A 14816-nucleotide genomic window follows, 5' to 3' on the forward strand; every position below is an offset into this window, starting at 1 on the left:
CAGACCCTGAACCAAGACCCGAGAGATCCCAGCTCAGAAGCAGCATCACAGCTCAGAGCCCAGAGGTCTCAGGTGAGAGTGCAAGAATCAGCACCAAGCCGGCCCAGATGTCACTGGCAGCAGCTCGGGGGTCCTCCTTGGCAGTGAACCATGAGGCAAGACACCCCTCCCCACCACATAGCCAAAGATATGTTGTGCAGAGTCTCTGCTTGGACCCCTCTGGGGATGAGCTGCTCACTACCACCCCGCAGGTCCCCGACTTTCACTGCTTTAGAGAGTGCAAGATTCTTCCTGAGCCTGAACCCCCAATCTGGCCCCCCAGTCACAAACATGCCCAGAAACGCACACAGGTCCCAACTACACCGCCCCACAATCCTCCTACCTCTCCCCTTCACCCCCACCCTTCAGTCATAAGCTGAGGGATCCCAAGGGCAAATATGTTTATTTACAAAATGCACAGACCCTCCCTCCCAGCGTGCAATGCCTGGGGAGGAGGAGGGGGAGGGGAAGCCGGAGGAGTAAAGGCCTCACACACCGGAGACCCCAGAGCACCAGGAGGGGCGGGGCCTGGGCGGGGCTGGAAGGAAACACCGGCCCCGCCCCCCACTCCGAATCCCCGGCGGGCAGGGGCTGGAGGGGCGGGGCTGCCTCTCCGAGGTCAGGAGCGCGTGTCCAGTCTGTTCATGTATTCCTGCAAGGCCTTCAGGCGCGCGTCTATCTCGGCTATGTCGGTCGCCTGGTAGTCGGAGCTGTATTCTGTGAGAGCAGGCGTGGGTGTGGGGGGCTCTAAGGGACCTGAAGCCACAGGGAGCTCTGCCCTCAGTTCCGCCCCAGCAGGCTCTGGGGCATGTGAGGGGGAGATGTGGAGTCCCGGGCTCACCTTTGATGGGGACCCAGGCCCCCGAATTGGCCAGGCATCTCTGATGGCGGCCACGCTCCATGGGGGTGGACTTCTGCAACTGGGGGAGGCATGAGGAGTCAGGCACCCTCCCTCTGCTCCTGCCCCCCAAATGCCATCAGAAACTCTGAACCTAAGGACCTCAGAAAAAATAAGAGCTGACACCTATTAGGGACCTATGTAAAATAGCTGTATCTTCACCAAAACCCTCTGAGGTGAACACTGTCACCATCCCCATTGAACTGATAAAGAAACTGAGGCACAGAGGCTGAGAAACTACCTTGGAGTCACACAGGTGGTAGGAGGCGATTTGTGGCCGCAGCTGGTGCTCTTAACCAGCGTCCTCTGCCCCCACCCCCCATCCTCCCCTCTAATCCAGTGGTCTCAACACTGGGTCCAGAAACAGTGCAGAGGCGCCCCTGCAACCTGACCCCCTGAATAGAATCGGGGAGAAGGGAACATCGGCTTCCGGTGGTGTCATGTTGCCCCACCTCCTCCGAGGCCTGAGGAGAGACACTCACCGTATTGGACTCACTCAAGGCTGTGGGGCTGGGGGCCTTCCCGCGGCGGCAGCGAGCGCTGAGGGAGGAATCAGGACCAATGGGAGGAATCTTGGGCACCTCCCACCTCACCCTCCTCCGCGGTTTCAAGGCTCCATCACTCAATTTCCCCGCCAAAGCCTGTTCCCAGTCTCCTCGGCCGCTTGTAAGGAGGCAGTCCCTTCCCCCAGCCCAAGTTTTACCCTCTAGGGAGGGATTCGGAGAAATCCTCGAACTCGCTGCAGGAGCTGGCGGACGAGCAGCGGCTGCGGAAACTGTCCACTAGGGGGAGACGGAGACGGTGAGCCCCCGGCACTGCCCGGCCCGCCCAGCCCACCTGCCGGCCCCGCCGGCTCCGGCCTGGTTACCCGAGGAGCTGCGGTTTCGGGAGCGGTTAGCCGTGTCCCCTCGGCTGGTCACGGAAGCAGGGGGACGAGTCTGGCGAGCCCAGGAGATGGACGGCCCGTCCCCGCTTCCTCCACTGCCCAATCGGTTCCGCTGCTGCTGCCTGGGGAATCCAAAGGAGACGCGAGCCTGGAAGGGGGTCGCTGCACCCCAGTGGGTCACAGCCAGGGCAAGTGACCCGCCTGAGGTCACGAGAGGGAAGGGGAGCGATGGAGCAGGTTACAGGTGATGGAGATAGATGGGAGACGGGGACAGAGGAGGGGACCAGCTAAAAGGGCAAAGATACGGGCAGGTGAGGGGGAAGTGGATGCTAACTTCATCTTGATCTCTTTCAGCTTCTTCTCCTTGGCTTTCACAAAGGCTGTGGGGTCAAAACGGGGCAAGCGACCACCTACGATGGGGTGGAGGGGTGTGGAGAGAAGAGGCTGGGGTCACAGGATCGTGCCTCCACCACTCTAGTCCGTTCCACTTCCTCCCACCAGCAGGGCAGGGCTGGCACAGACCTGTGGGCGAGGGCGAGGGGCGGGCAGGGCGGCCTCGACCCCGGCCCCCGCGGCCACTCTCCCGGGATGAGGAGCGGGTGGCACCACGACCACGCGACGTGGAGCGCTCCCGGGACGACGAAGTCCGGTCCTCCCGGGCTGGGTGCGGCACCACCGGCGGGGTCCGTCTCCTGGGAGCAGAGGACCCCATTGTCAGTTTCTTACCGGCCATGACAACTCCTAAACCAGGCCTCTTTCCGGACCTCACCATCTTCGGACCTCAACACCTCCGAACCTTCAGGTCCATCAATTTCTAGCCATTCGCGCCCTCGCATATGCACACGACCTCACACGACCGTCTCCCTGGCTCTGCCCCTCTCGGAGCTACACTACCGCTTCCAAAAGCCACCACCTGTCACTTCCCCACAGCCTAACCACCGCCCTTCACCTGACCCTTCTTCCTGAGGTCTCCCACAGCTCCCCGCTTTTCCCTCACAAATTTTCCGCCACCCATCCCCAATAAAAACCTGCGGAAATCACCAAGATTCCCACCTGCTGGGCCTCGTCCTTTTCGTTAAGCAAGACCCTCAGGCCCCGCCCCTTTCCCAGTCCCTTAGCCGGGCCCCAACCCCTTGAACGCCGCCTCAAGCCCCGCCCATCTCCCCAGCCCCCACTCACCTTTTCCAGGGTCCAAGTCCCCTACGCCGCCCGCAGCCCACTAGGCCCCTTCTAACCCTCCACCCTCGCCCGTCTCAGGTCCCACCCTCCCTCTCCATCCAGCCCGGGCCCCGCCCGGCTGGCCCCAGGCCCACCTGCGGGCGGAACTGAGCTCCGCGCCCCGCCACCGAGCCCCGCCCCTCACCCCCTCCGGTACGTGGCCAGCTCGCAGTTCAGCGTCTTCAGCCGGACGCGCAGGCTCCGCTCCGACGCCTTCACCTCCTCGAGCTGCGGGGAGCGGACGAGAGCGCAGAGGTCCAGCCTGCGGCCCAGGTCCGCGCCCCGCCCGCCGCCCCCGCCCGCCGCCGCGCCCCCGCACCTCCTTGGCCAGGCGGCGGCAGTCCTGGCCGCGGCGGCCGGACCCGCGGTGCCCGAGCCCGCGCTCTCGCCGCAGCTCCAGCTCCAGGCTGCGCACGAGTCCGCGCAGCGACTCGGCCTCCTGGCGCGCCGCCCTCCCGGCCAGCGCCTCCTCGCGCGACCGGCCCAGCTGGGCCTCCAGCTCCCGCTTCTCAGAAGCCAGGCGAGACACCCTGGGTGGAGGGGATAGAGGGAAGAGAGCGAGCTGGGGGGAAGCAGAGGGGCACGGTCCCTTCACCCCCATTCCACCACCATTTCGCCTCCCCCACAGAGGGGGAACCCACCACTCCCAGCTGCCCCCATGATCCCATCCCCTCCCCCTCCCCCACGTGACCAGGAACCCGGCCACATTGCCCCTATCCAGCCCACCGCAGGACGCAGCTGTGTTGAGTTCTAATTCCAGAATATATCACTGACCTGCGCTCTATACCCTCAAAGCCTCCCTCTGGCCCCTGGCGGGGTCTCATTGCTTGTCATTCACCAGAAGCCTTTCTAAACCGCAGGTTCAATCAGGTCGCTACAGTGCTCAGAACCCTTCCGTGAGAAAAAGACGTGCACACGGGCTATTACCCACAGTACTATTTGTGATAGCAAAAGAGTGGAAGAAATAACCAAAACGTACATCAACAGAGAACTAGCTGAATTCCTATGGAACATCCGCTAAACCGAGTACCACACAACTGTAAGAAGGAACAAGGAAGATCTCTATATCCTGCCAGGATTTAAGTTTAGAAACAGTGCAGAAAAATGTTTAGTATGTCTCTATATGAAAAACGGGGGAATTATAATTACATATGTGCATAGTTTCAAAATTATATAAGAATAAATAAAAAAACTTTAAAACGGGAGGAACAGAGGTGGCAAGCAGGATACAAGCTGGACCCTTCTGAATGTACCCTCTTTTTTAGTTTTGAATTTGGAACTCTGAAAATATTTTATGTAAATAAATTTTAACAAAAAGCAGTCACTAAAATATTTTTTAAAAACTGGCTCAAACAGATCTCACTGTACATCAAAGTTAGTGGCATACTGAGGAATTATGTCAAGTAACAAAAAAACCCCAAAAACCCACAACACCTTATTTTAGCAAGTAGGAAATAGCCTAAGGGCAAAAAGAGCTGCAAAGAAATCTTCAACTTCATTCAGTACTCTTATTAGTAATTATATTGGTATTATCAGGATAAAGAAAATAAATAATTATTGGTATGAGGAAAGACATACAAATCAGAGGTTAAGTAAACACACATTATTTTTACATCTTTCTAGAAATGTATCTATTTTCAGGCTCTTTCCACTAAAGGGCCTAAAAGCAATGCTAACCCAATGGCAATGAGCACCCCTAACAACCAGACTGTGATCTCTAAATACAACTTCCCTCCAAAAGAAACCAAAGTTCCCTGGAAAAATTACTTACAACAGTTCTGAGGCTGGAAAGGCACAAGAAAGTCCAAAACATCTTGACATGCCAGAAAACAAGGAAGCCATCAAAGATTACTGGGGTCATTTCAAAAGGACATAGAAGCCAATAAACATTAATAGTGCCGGGTGGTGTACCTGACACACAGTATGAACTCGTTAAATGTTGGATGAATGAACGAATAAATCTTGGAGCCTTCCCAAACTCCCTAACCTCAAATTGGCAAGAACATCAGAAGCCACTGTCAAGCTGTGGGATCTCAGTGCAGAGGGTGCCACCTTGTGGCCAGCCTGGGAAACACAGCACGTAGGCACGCCCACCAGGCCTGAGGGCCGCTCCTGAGGAGGAACTGAAGGTAGGGTTTATCCCGCTTCCAGCACCGCACAACCAGGGCTCTCAGCCCCGGGAGCTCGCACACCCGCGAAGGGAGGGGCTGGTCCTCCCTGTCTGCGCTGAAGGCTCAGTCCTGGGCCAGCAGCTGTCAACAGTGCACAGTGGCTGGGGAAACCAAGGAGGCCTGGTTGCCTGGATTCAAGGTCTAGCCTGGCCATACTATTCACTGTGTGGCCTGGGGCAAGTTTCCTGGGCCGCAGTTTCCTCCTCTATAAAATAGTGATGACAGCACTGCCTCCTTTGTGAGGATCAAATGAATGAAAATCATAAAGCACTGCGCAGAGTCCCTGGCACCGTTAAATGCTCAAAAACATTCGCTACTGGTATTATTATTATTATTATTGTTGTTATTTTTATTATTTCTACTACTACTAAAAATGTTAGCCCTCCCCAATGTGTGAGGCAGGGAGACCGTGTCCCCAGTTCAGCTCCCTTCAGCCCATAGCACGCAGCAGGCGCTCAGTATATCAAAAGCCTCTGCTCTCACTTCATGCTTTCAGTGCCCTTGTTCTCACCACATTCCCACCTAACACAAGGGGTTTGCACATGCTGTTCCCTCTGCCCAGAACACTCTTCCCCACCCTCTTCTCGGACTCACCCCAAGACCCCATTAGGTTCCTGTTACAGCCGTCCATAGCACAGGCTCCTTTCCTGACTATGTCCATCTGCTTTGCAATGATATCCTCGGGTGCTTATGTGATCAAACCTATCTGCCCCCTGTGGTGGTCACTTACAAGGGGGGCAGGGAGGGGACCAGCACAATAAAGGCGCTGAATATAGCACTTCCTCCCTCCCTGTCTTTGCACACGCTGTTCCCTTTGCCTGGAATACCACCCTTTCCCAGGCCGGGCCAGGTCCCCTTTCTGGGCTCCCCCACCCTACCCACTCTTTGTCTTCACAGACCTGTCTCCCCCATGGGACTGGGAATCCCAGGAGGGCAGGGCCAGGACTGTCTCCATCACCACTGTGTCCCCAGAACCACCCAGCAGAAAGCGGGCACAGGGGAGAGCTCAGAATAAATACTCAGTGAATGAAGGACTGCAGTCCTCCCAACAGTGCTGAGCCTAGGGCCCCACAGTGCAGCATGAGATGTGCCCCCACCCAAGCCCCAACTGCCCACCCCTTCCAGACTCACTGCTCCCGCAGGTGCCAGATCTCGGAGTCTCGTGCTTCCCGAGGGTCCTGGCCGTCCAGCCCGCGAAGGCGGCCCAGCTCCTCCTTCAGTGAGCGGATGATGCCCTGAAGGACCACGGGGTCCGGCTTGCCCTGGTACGGGAGGGGCAGCGGGTAGTGAATCCTGAGGAGGATTAGAACCATGGCATCTCAGAGGCCAAGAATCCCTGAGGGCATCTACCAGACCCCGAGAGCCTAAGGGTAGAAAACACACAATTCCAAAAACCTAACATCCCTAGAGGCTTAAATTCCAAATGCAGCTTGGAGCCCCCTCCCTGTCCCCTTTGCACCAGTCAGTCACCCCTAAGACCCTCTTACGTAGCAACTGTGGAAACACTGGGTCATGTCACTTGAGCCAAGCACAATCCTAACTGAGATTCCACAGTAGGAGACTCTGGAGGACCTGACCTGGGTCCCCCTGGCTGGAGGAAGGTCGGGCACCTTGATGAACTGCCCCACCAGGTGCTATTCATAGAAGGTTGATAACTTCCAATTAGAAAATCCAGGAGCTATTAACAAAGGGAGCAGACTCTGTCCCCAGCTACCCAACTGCCACTCCCAACTCCCTTCTCCCTTGCTGCCTCTGGCTATAAAGACAGACAGCCAGATACAAAAAACGATAAGGAGCTGAAGTCCCTAATGAAACTGTTGAGTTGTCACCAGCTACCTAGACATCTTGTTAAGTGATAAACTATTGTTTGTCTAAGGCACTGGTGATGGTTACCTGCTACTTGTAGCCAAACACAACACTAAGTGACGCAAACCTTAACACTGAAGATTCCAAAGGCGAGATTTAAGCAACATCCCTACCCTGCCCTGGGTACCAGGAGTTCCTGAGGCCCAACCACATCCTCTCCCACCTGCCCACCAGCCTGGACCCAAAGCCAGCCCTTTGTCCCACCTGTCAAACTCCACGGAGTAGATCAGGATCAGGTAGCGCTTGGAGTTGAGCTGGGCTGACCTGGAGGCTGAGGGGCCTGGGCGGCCCCCCATCTTGCGGTTCCGCAGGGACTCCAGATCTGTGTAGGTCAGTAGGTCAAGGGTGACCGATTCACTGCTCTGTTGGGAGAGGGTTGGAGGAGCTACCACAAGACCCAACAGGGCCATACCCAGAGCACCCAACCCACACGCCTGGGCCACACCCCGGCCTGGCCTCTGGCAAGCTGGGCTGTCCTACAGTGCGCCCGACCCACGAGCTGGCCCTGTCCAAGGTGCTGGCACAAGGACATCATAAGCCGGAGAAACGCGAAAGAACTAAAAGCTCAACCATGGGGGACAGCTTGGGAATGTGGCTGCCCAAGTACTGTCCGCCAACCGCTGGGGATCCTTGAGACCCTTCCAGGGAGCCCAAGAGGTCAAAACAATTAGCATAATAATACTAAGACCTCATTTGCCCTTTGTGCTGTGCTCACATTTGCACTAATGGTGCAAAAGTAATGGTGGGTAAACATGCTGGTGCCCATTAGCAGAAATTCAGCCAGTGGCATCAAATGTTCCAGCAGTCACTGTCCTCTGCGATGCCCACAGTCTCAGTGGGGGGCCAGGAGGGAGAAATAAGCAAACAGATAGATAGACAGACAGACGGACAGATAAAATGCAGGAAGTGAAACCTGGGAATGTTCCTGATGATGCTGTAAAAATTATTAATTGTACTGCATCTCAGCCCTTGCACGCACAGCTTGGTACTACTCTGTGTCCCGTTGCACTGTGCCACCGAATTTGTAGCTAAGGTGGCCACTTTTTCCCGGAACGCTCTTTTTACTTGGAAGAACCACTGACAGACAAAACCAGGGTTATCTAGCCTTGGGTGTCTGGCAGGCATTTTCTCAAAAATGAACAGAGTGAGTCTGTCACATCTAGAAAAACAGCTAACAGTATTTGTTGCCAATGATAAAATTCAAATGTCAATGCAAAAATTGGAATTTGGGAACCCTTGTATCTGCCACCGTGCGCTTGACAGCCTCGGGGTGTTTAAAGACCTTCCCGGTGAGATCAGTGAGGATATGAACAACTGTGGCTTCTTATAATGCCATGTGACGATATTTGGAAGAGCTGCACAACTCCGTGAATCAATATTTCCAAGTGACCAATGCGTGATGTTACAAAATAGATAAAATATCCAGGCAAAGTGTAAGACATGCCAGTAGATCTTAGTGTAACAGAATACAGAAAGTTCACTGTCTTTCAGAAACTCCCACCTGCCCTGTTTTACTGTGTTAGCTAAGGACACGCACAATGATCTGAAACTACGTAACTATGTGCAGCAGATTTTTCTGAATATTTCCACCAAAATGTATCACAACACTGAACATAGGAGCACAAAGGAGAACCCAGCAGTTTTCGATTAAGCCAGATATCACAGAGATTTGCAAAAATGGAAAACAATGCTACATTTCTTCCTAACTTATTTTTAGAAAATATATTTTCCATAAACATGTTATTGAGGTTAATCTGTAGTAGTTTTATTATTGCTACTTTTCTTTTTATTTTATTATTTTTAAAATTATTTTTATTTTTAAAATATATCTTTATTGATTTCTTTGATTTCAGAGAGAGGAAGGGAGAGGGGAGAAAGAGAGAGAAACATCAGTGATGAGAGAGTCATTGATCGGCTGCCTCCTGCACACCCCGTGCTGGGGATCGAGCCCGCAACCAGCGCATGTGCCCTGACCGGGCATCGAACCCTGATCGCCTGGATCCCAGGCCGATGCTCAACCGCTGAGCCACGCCTGGCCAGACATCGCTACTTTTAAATGAATTCATAGATATCTTTAAATTGTTCTTGGTTTTAATTTGTAATATGGCAACAAATATTGACAGGGAAATCCTACATAAATAAAAGCTCTTTGGTGTCCTCCTCAATAATTTTTAGGAGTATAAAAGGATCTTGAGACCAAAACGTTTCAGACCTCCTGGATTAGAGAAATCACGAAGAATGGGTACAATGGAATGCTAAGCAACCAACACGGACGACAAACTCAAAAGTCGTTAATAAAAAAATAGACGATACCTAAATAGCACTTATTATAAGTCAGGCATTATTCTAAGCTTTTTCATATGACTCATTTAATTTTCACAACACTAGGAAATGGGGACCACTATCATCCCCACATTACAGAAAGGGAAACTAAGGCAGTGAGGGGAAGTAACTGGCCCAGGCTCCCGGCTAGGAGACAGTGAGGAGTCTGAATTCGGACTCCATGCTCTGGGCCACAATGACTAGAGATACTAAAATGTTACCAGTCTGGGGTGGGAGACGGAAAGGGGATCATGAGAGACTCACTTTCTAAGTCACACACTACTACTGTCACAATTCACGAGTGCACATTTTATCTGTGACTGGAGAAATAATGTAGTTCACAGTTTTCAAATGACATCTAAATAGCATGCCACTCTGAGTTTCGACCTGCTTTTTTGTTTCCTATTACTACTTTTAACTAGTCAGCATTACGGATATTTTTCAATCGTCTCTCTCCCACTAGAATGTGAGCTTCATGAGGACAGGGATTTCTGTTTCTTGGTTCACTGTTGTCCCCCATGCCAACAACAGCACCGTGACATGAATGACTGGCTCTATTCACTACTGTAACTAAACTTTTATAAAATATTGTCGAGTCTTTCAAAAGCAGGTTACAGAATCCCTGGGAACTGTATCAGCTATACAGGTATAATTATAGATCTGTAAAGGTGCACCCATGCACCACACACACACATAGGGGTTCACAAGTGAACAGAGAAATAAAGAAATAAAGAAATAAAGAAATAGAGTGGGTTTCAGCAAAATATTACCAGGAGTGAGGCTCAGAAGTGCAGTGCTTTTCCCTTTCTTCTTTACATTTCTTTGTGACCTGAGTTTTCCACATGAGAATAACTCATTAGAATCCAAACAAGCCATTTACATTTGGGAAAGAAACAGAAAAAGAGAGTCCTGTCCCTTCCATGAAAGAGAAGACAGCAGGTCTTGCATACATCAGATGGGCATGTACCCCCCAGGAATCCAGGGGACAGAAACCTCCCCCAGCCCCTCGTCCCTACCTGGGTAAGGGCCGACTCCAGCATGTTACAGAAGATGTTGAACTGTTTGAAGTTCCCTGTCTTGTGAGTCAGATCTTCGATGACTGGGTGGGGAGAAAAGTCCTTCCTGAGGTCTGACCACTTGCGCCGTCCAAGGGCAATGCATCCAAGCTTTCTGCCTTTCCCCGACGCCAGTGCCTCTGGCCTGATGGATGAGCCCTACAGCCCCTCCCCACCTCAGAGCTTCTGGTCAGGTGGAAGGGGAGGGGGCATAGTGTCATCTAGGAGAAGCTGATCCCCGGGAAGGGCCGGCGAGCCCACCCCAGGCGGGCACACTCACAGCTGGCGTCGAACTCGGCCCGCCACTGGTCAGCCGTCATCCTGTCCTCCACCTCCAGCTCCAGCACCTGCCCAGACACCGCCACCCGCACGGCGTGCTCCACGCCCCGGAAGACGTAGTCCACCTGCAGGCCAGCTGGCTGCTCCATGGCCAGTGTCACTGGAGAAGGGGATGAGACAGAGGCCCAGAGGGGCTGAGAGCCCAGGCTCCAGAGCTGGAAGGCCAGAATTCATGTCCTGGCTCCACCATTTATCAGCTGTGGCACCTTAGGAAAGAGCCTTTGCCTTGGTTTCCTCATCTGGAAAATGGGTATAAAATGGCACCAACCTCATAGACTTGTCGTGAAGTTAAATAGGACAATACACATAAAAGTACTTAGAACTGCCCAATACATGCTGGCTGATAGGACATATGATTCCAGCAAGAGAATCATGATTAATACTATTGATTATTTATTAATCCTTATACTCATTATATATTTATTATTAGGTCAGGTGGGATAGATTTTAAACAGGGGGTCTGGGCAGGCCTCTGTGGGAAGCTGACATTTGAGTAGAAAACTGAAGGTCAGGGAGCCAGCCATGTGACTCCCTAGGAAAAGTGGTCCACGTTGAGAGAGCAGCCAGTGCTATATATTATGAACGAAATGCTTAAATCATTCACATTGAATTAAAAATTGATTTTATTAGTCTGGTGTAAGCACAAGTACCTTCTCTTAGCCAACAGAGCGACTACTCACTGTTGGCTCTACAAGGATTCTAGGGGCTGGTAAGACTGTCCATGCAGAGGGAACAGCCAAGTAAAGGCCCCAAGGTGAGCAGTTCCCAGTTTGTTCTAAACAGCAAGAGGGGCAGAGTGAGAGAGGGAAGGGGTGAGTAATGAGAGCTGAGGTGTAACAGGCCAGATGGCGGTCAAGCAGGACAACTAGGCAGGATGATAGTGCCCATCTCCTTAGAATGGTGTAAGGATGAAATGAATTAATCATGTTAAAATCTTTGGAGAAACAGTCATGCCTGACACACAGCAAGCACTCTATACATACTGACATCGTCACTATTATTATTATTGTCATTGCTTTGTTGTTTCTGAGCTTGAAAGGGACTATAGAGACAAGGCAAGGCCATTCCCTTCCCAGTGTACAGAAAGGGAAACTGAGGCTCAGTGAGAAAAAGGGCCCTGTCCAGAGTCTCACAGCTGCTTCAAAGACAGTGCCACCCAGGGCTGCCCTCAACCCAGCTCATGGGGACCCCTCCAATGCCTGATCTCTTTCTCTCCCCATCGCCTCCTCTGGTCCTCACCCTTTCCCCAGGAAGTCCATTCTAAAGTCTGATACTGGGAAATGTCATATGATGAGGCAGAAAAAGATGAGCCCTGAAACTCTAGGTCAGTGATTTTTAACCTTTTTAGAGTCCTTGAGCCTTTGGGAATCTAATGAGACCTCCAACCCCTCCCCAGGTAAATGAATAGGCCCATAACTTTTGCAATTAATTTCAGGGGCCCCCAGAATACCACCTCCAGGCTCATCCATAGATCCCCTTTCTCAAAGGCCCAACAACTGTCTGAGCCCCACACGTCCCGACAGGCATCTGTCCCTAGACCCAAGCTCTTGACTTTATTTGGTGGAGGGTCCTCTGGTCTTGCAGGAGCTCATAAAATCTAAAGACCTCTTTCCCTGGGAAATTCTTGCAGTTGTGCTTTCATTCTCTGGGAGGTTCAGAGGTCCATACAGCTGCACATTTCAATGTACCCCTCATCCCTGGTTCCCAAAGCTGGGGCTCTGCAGCACAGGACCTGCCCCCGGGGTGCCCTCGACCCTGCCCACCCTGAACATACCACCCCCCTTCTGGGATTCCCCAGGCCCAGAGCCCCTCCCTCCTTTCTCCTTCCCCCTGACCCCCAAGCCCACCCTGTGCTTCTACCTGCATCTTCCATTCGTGCGCTGTGACCAGTGGCCCATCCTGGTGGCTTGTTTTGTTCATCCCAAGTCTCTCCTAGCTCTTCCCCTGCTCAGCTTCTGGACCCCACATCCCAGCCAAGCCTTCGAGGCCCCGCCCTCACCAACCCTCAACACTTTAACGTGGTCCAAACACTAGTATGTGTCGGGTGGTGTTGTTATGAAGAAAGCGAAAAACAGGTGGTGAGGGGCCAGGGAGTGACAGAAGCTGTTTTAGCTTGCGTGGTCCACGAGGGCCTGTTGACATTTGAAAAGACACCTACAGAAGGTGAGGGAGCAGCGGTCTAGCTAAACATTTGGGGAGAACACGATCCAGAGGGGACAGCAAGTGCATTCTCCAGATGGGACTGTGGGTGCTCTGTTTGAGGGACAAGGGAGCCCGGGTGGCTGAAGCAGGGTGAGCAACGGGGGTGGTAGCAGGTGAGGGCAGGACAAGGGGAAGCTGGGTGAGGAGGGGCCTTGTACGCTTGGCAAGGGCTTCTGCGTGAGGTGGGAGACACGGGAGGATCTGAACAGGGGAGCAACAAGATCCCCCTGGATGTAAGGTCAAGGGCAGAGGCAGGGATCCCAGTGAGTTCACTGCAACAGACCAAGTAAGAACAGGTGGCAGCTTAGACCAGATGGTAGCAAGGGAGGTGGTGGGACCAGGCTGGATTCTGGGTGTTTTGAAGGTAGAGCAGATGACATCTGCTGACTGCCAAAGCACGTGTGGGTGAGAGAAAAAGGAGTGACTGACAATTCCAAGGTTTCTGTCCCGAGTTCCTGGAAGAATGGAAATGCCATCAGCTGGATTTGGAGGTTGAAGGGGTGGGGACCACAGGTTTGGTTTGGGACAAGTTTTTAAGGTCTGGATGTAGCTGGACTTCCAAGTAGAGAAGAGTCGGCCATAAAGTTCACCGGGGAGAGTCAGACTGCAAATATCACCATGTAAAGACTATCTGAAGCCCCAAAACTGAGTGAGGCCACGAGGTGAGTGGTATAGTCAGCGAAGAGGTCATTCTACCCGTGACGAAGCTGAGGCACAGAAGGTTAAACAACTCGCCCGAGACACCTTATTGTTCGATGGTAGGGCCAGTGGCAAAGCCAGGATTCAAACTCAAGCGACCCAAGGCCAAAGCCCACGCTCTTAACCACACAACAGGGTTGTTAGAAAGTTTAAGAGTTCATTCACCTAACACACTTGATAGGTGCCTTGCACATAGTAAACCCTCAGCAAAGGCTAAGCCTCCCACCTCATTAAAGCACACCCCCATTCCTGGAGGCCTCCTTCCCTCCCCCAATTTCTCTTCTTCATGTGCCCTCCCCCCAAATCAAAGCTGGTAACTCGTCGCAGGGACCTCCGCCCCTCCACACTGCGCCGTACTAACCCTCTGCCTTAAAACCCCCCATTAGACTGCAAGGCTATATATTATCAGGGCATTCCTATATTTTACCATCTGCTGTCTCCCGCTTTACACACTTTCCCCATTAAAGATCTTCCTGCAAAATACAAGACATCCTCTGCCTCAAACACCCGCATTAAAGCGCCCACTCGTAATAAAGGACACCCCCTCCCGACTCCCGCCCCGCGGGGCGAGCGGCCCGCCGCAGCCCACTCTCCCCGAGGGCACCCCCTCCCCCCGGGATCGCCGACGCGGCCCGCGCACCCGCCGCGCTCTCCGCCTCTCACCTTCTCCACAGCCACCGCTCCACGCGAGCGGTTCAACGGCCGAAGCGCCAGCCCCGCCCCTGGACCCGGCTCTTTCACTTCTGATTGGCTCTGGCTTACTCATCGTCAAGTTCCTATTAGTCAAACAGACGCCCGTCACTCTGTCCCGCCTCGGAGAGGAACCCGCCCTCCAAAGCTTGCAATTGGCCAACTCTGAAGAGAGGCTCCGAAATGGTCGTCGGCCTCCTTTCCTATCGCGCCTGGCTACTGATTACTGCGGGTCATACAAAGAGGTTTGTTCCTTTGAGAGGGAGGAAATCCCGGAAATAGCCCCTTGACTCCACCCATCACCCCCTGCGACAGAGTAGGCCGCGCCCACGGGAATTAAAAGCGGGAGGAGCCCGGGGGTGGGGGCGGGGCGGGGGCGGGGGCAGGGAGGGGAGGAGAGACTCCGACGCACATGCGCACGGGAAGCTCTT

General features: G+C 53.2%; 1 protein-coding gene across 1 annotated transcript; it reads right to left on the reverse strand.

Annotated features, from left to right (window-relative positions):
- Window positions 1-422: 422 nt before the first annotated feature.
- CCDC61 (coiled-coil domain containing 61) lies at window positions 423-14610 on the reverse strand. The gene is made up of 14 exons (XM_081119332.1): window positions 14359-14610; window positions 10736-10894; window positions 10417-10499; window positions 7283-7440; window positions 6344-6505; window positions 3361-3571; window positions 3187-3269; window positions 2346-2515; window positions 2158-2233; window positions 1806-1945; window positions 1641-1719; window positions 1420-1477; window positions 881-959; window positions 423-756 (listed from the first exon to the last, which is right to left on the reverse strand). Exons 1-14 carry the CDS (start codon window positions 14459-14461, stop codon window positions 659-661), a joined length of 1659 nt encoding a protein of 552 aa, XP_080975458.1. The 5' UTR covers window positions 14462-14610; the 3' UTR covers window positions 423-658.
- Between the last annotated feature and the right edge of the window lie 206 nt (window positions 14611-14816).

The sequence above is a fragment of the Miniopterus schreibersii genome, assembly GCF_964146895.1.
Source record: "Miniopterus schreibersii genome assembly, chromosome: 18".
Taxonomy (NCBI): Eukaryota; Metazoa; Chordata; class Mammalia; order Chiroptera; family Miniopteridae; genus Miniopterus; species Miniopterus schreibersii.

Coding starts and splice junctions, on each gene's coding strand:
- CCDC61 (XM_081119332.1), bottom strand. CDS start 14,461: ATGAGTAAGCCAGAGCCAATCAGAAGTGAAAGAGCCGGGTCCAGGGGC. Junction 1,946..2,157: donor CTGAAAGAGATCAAGATGAA/GTTAGCATCCAC, acceptor TGGATTCCCCAG/GCAGCAGCAGCGGAACCGAT. Junction 960..1,419: donor CCTTGAGTGAGTCCAATACG/GTGAGTGTCTCT, acceptor TGCCTCCCCCAG/TTGCAGAAGTCCACCCCCAT.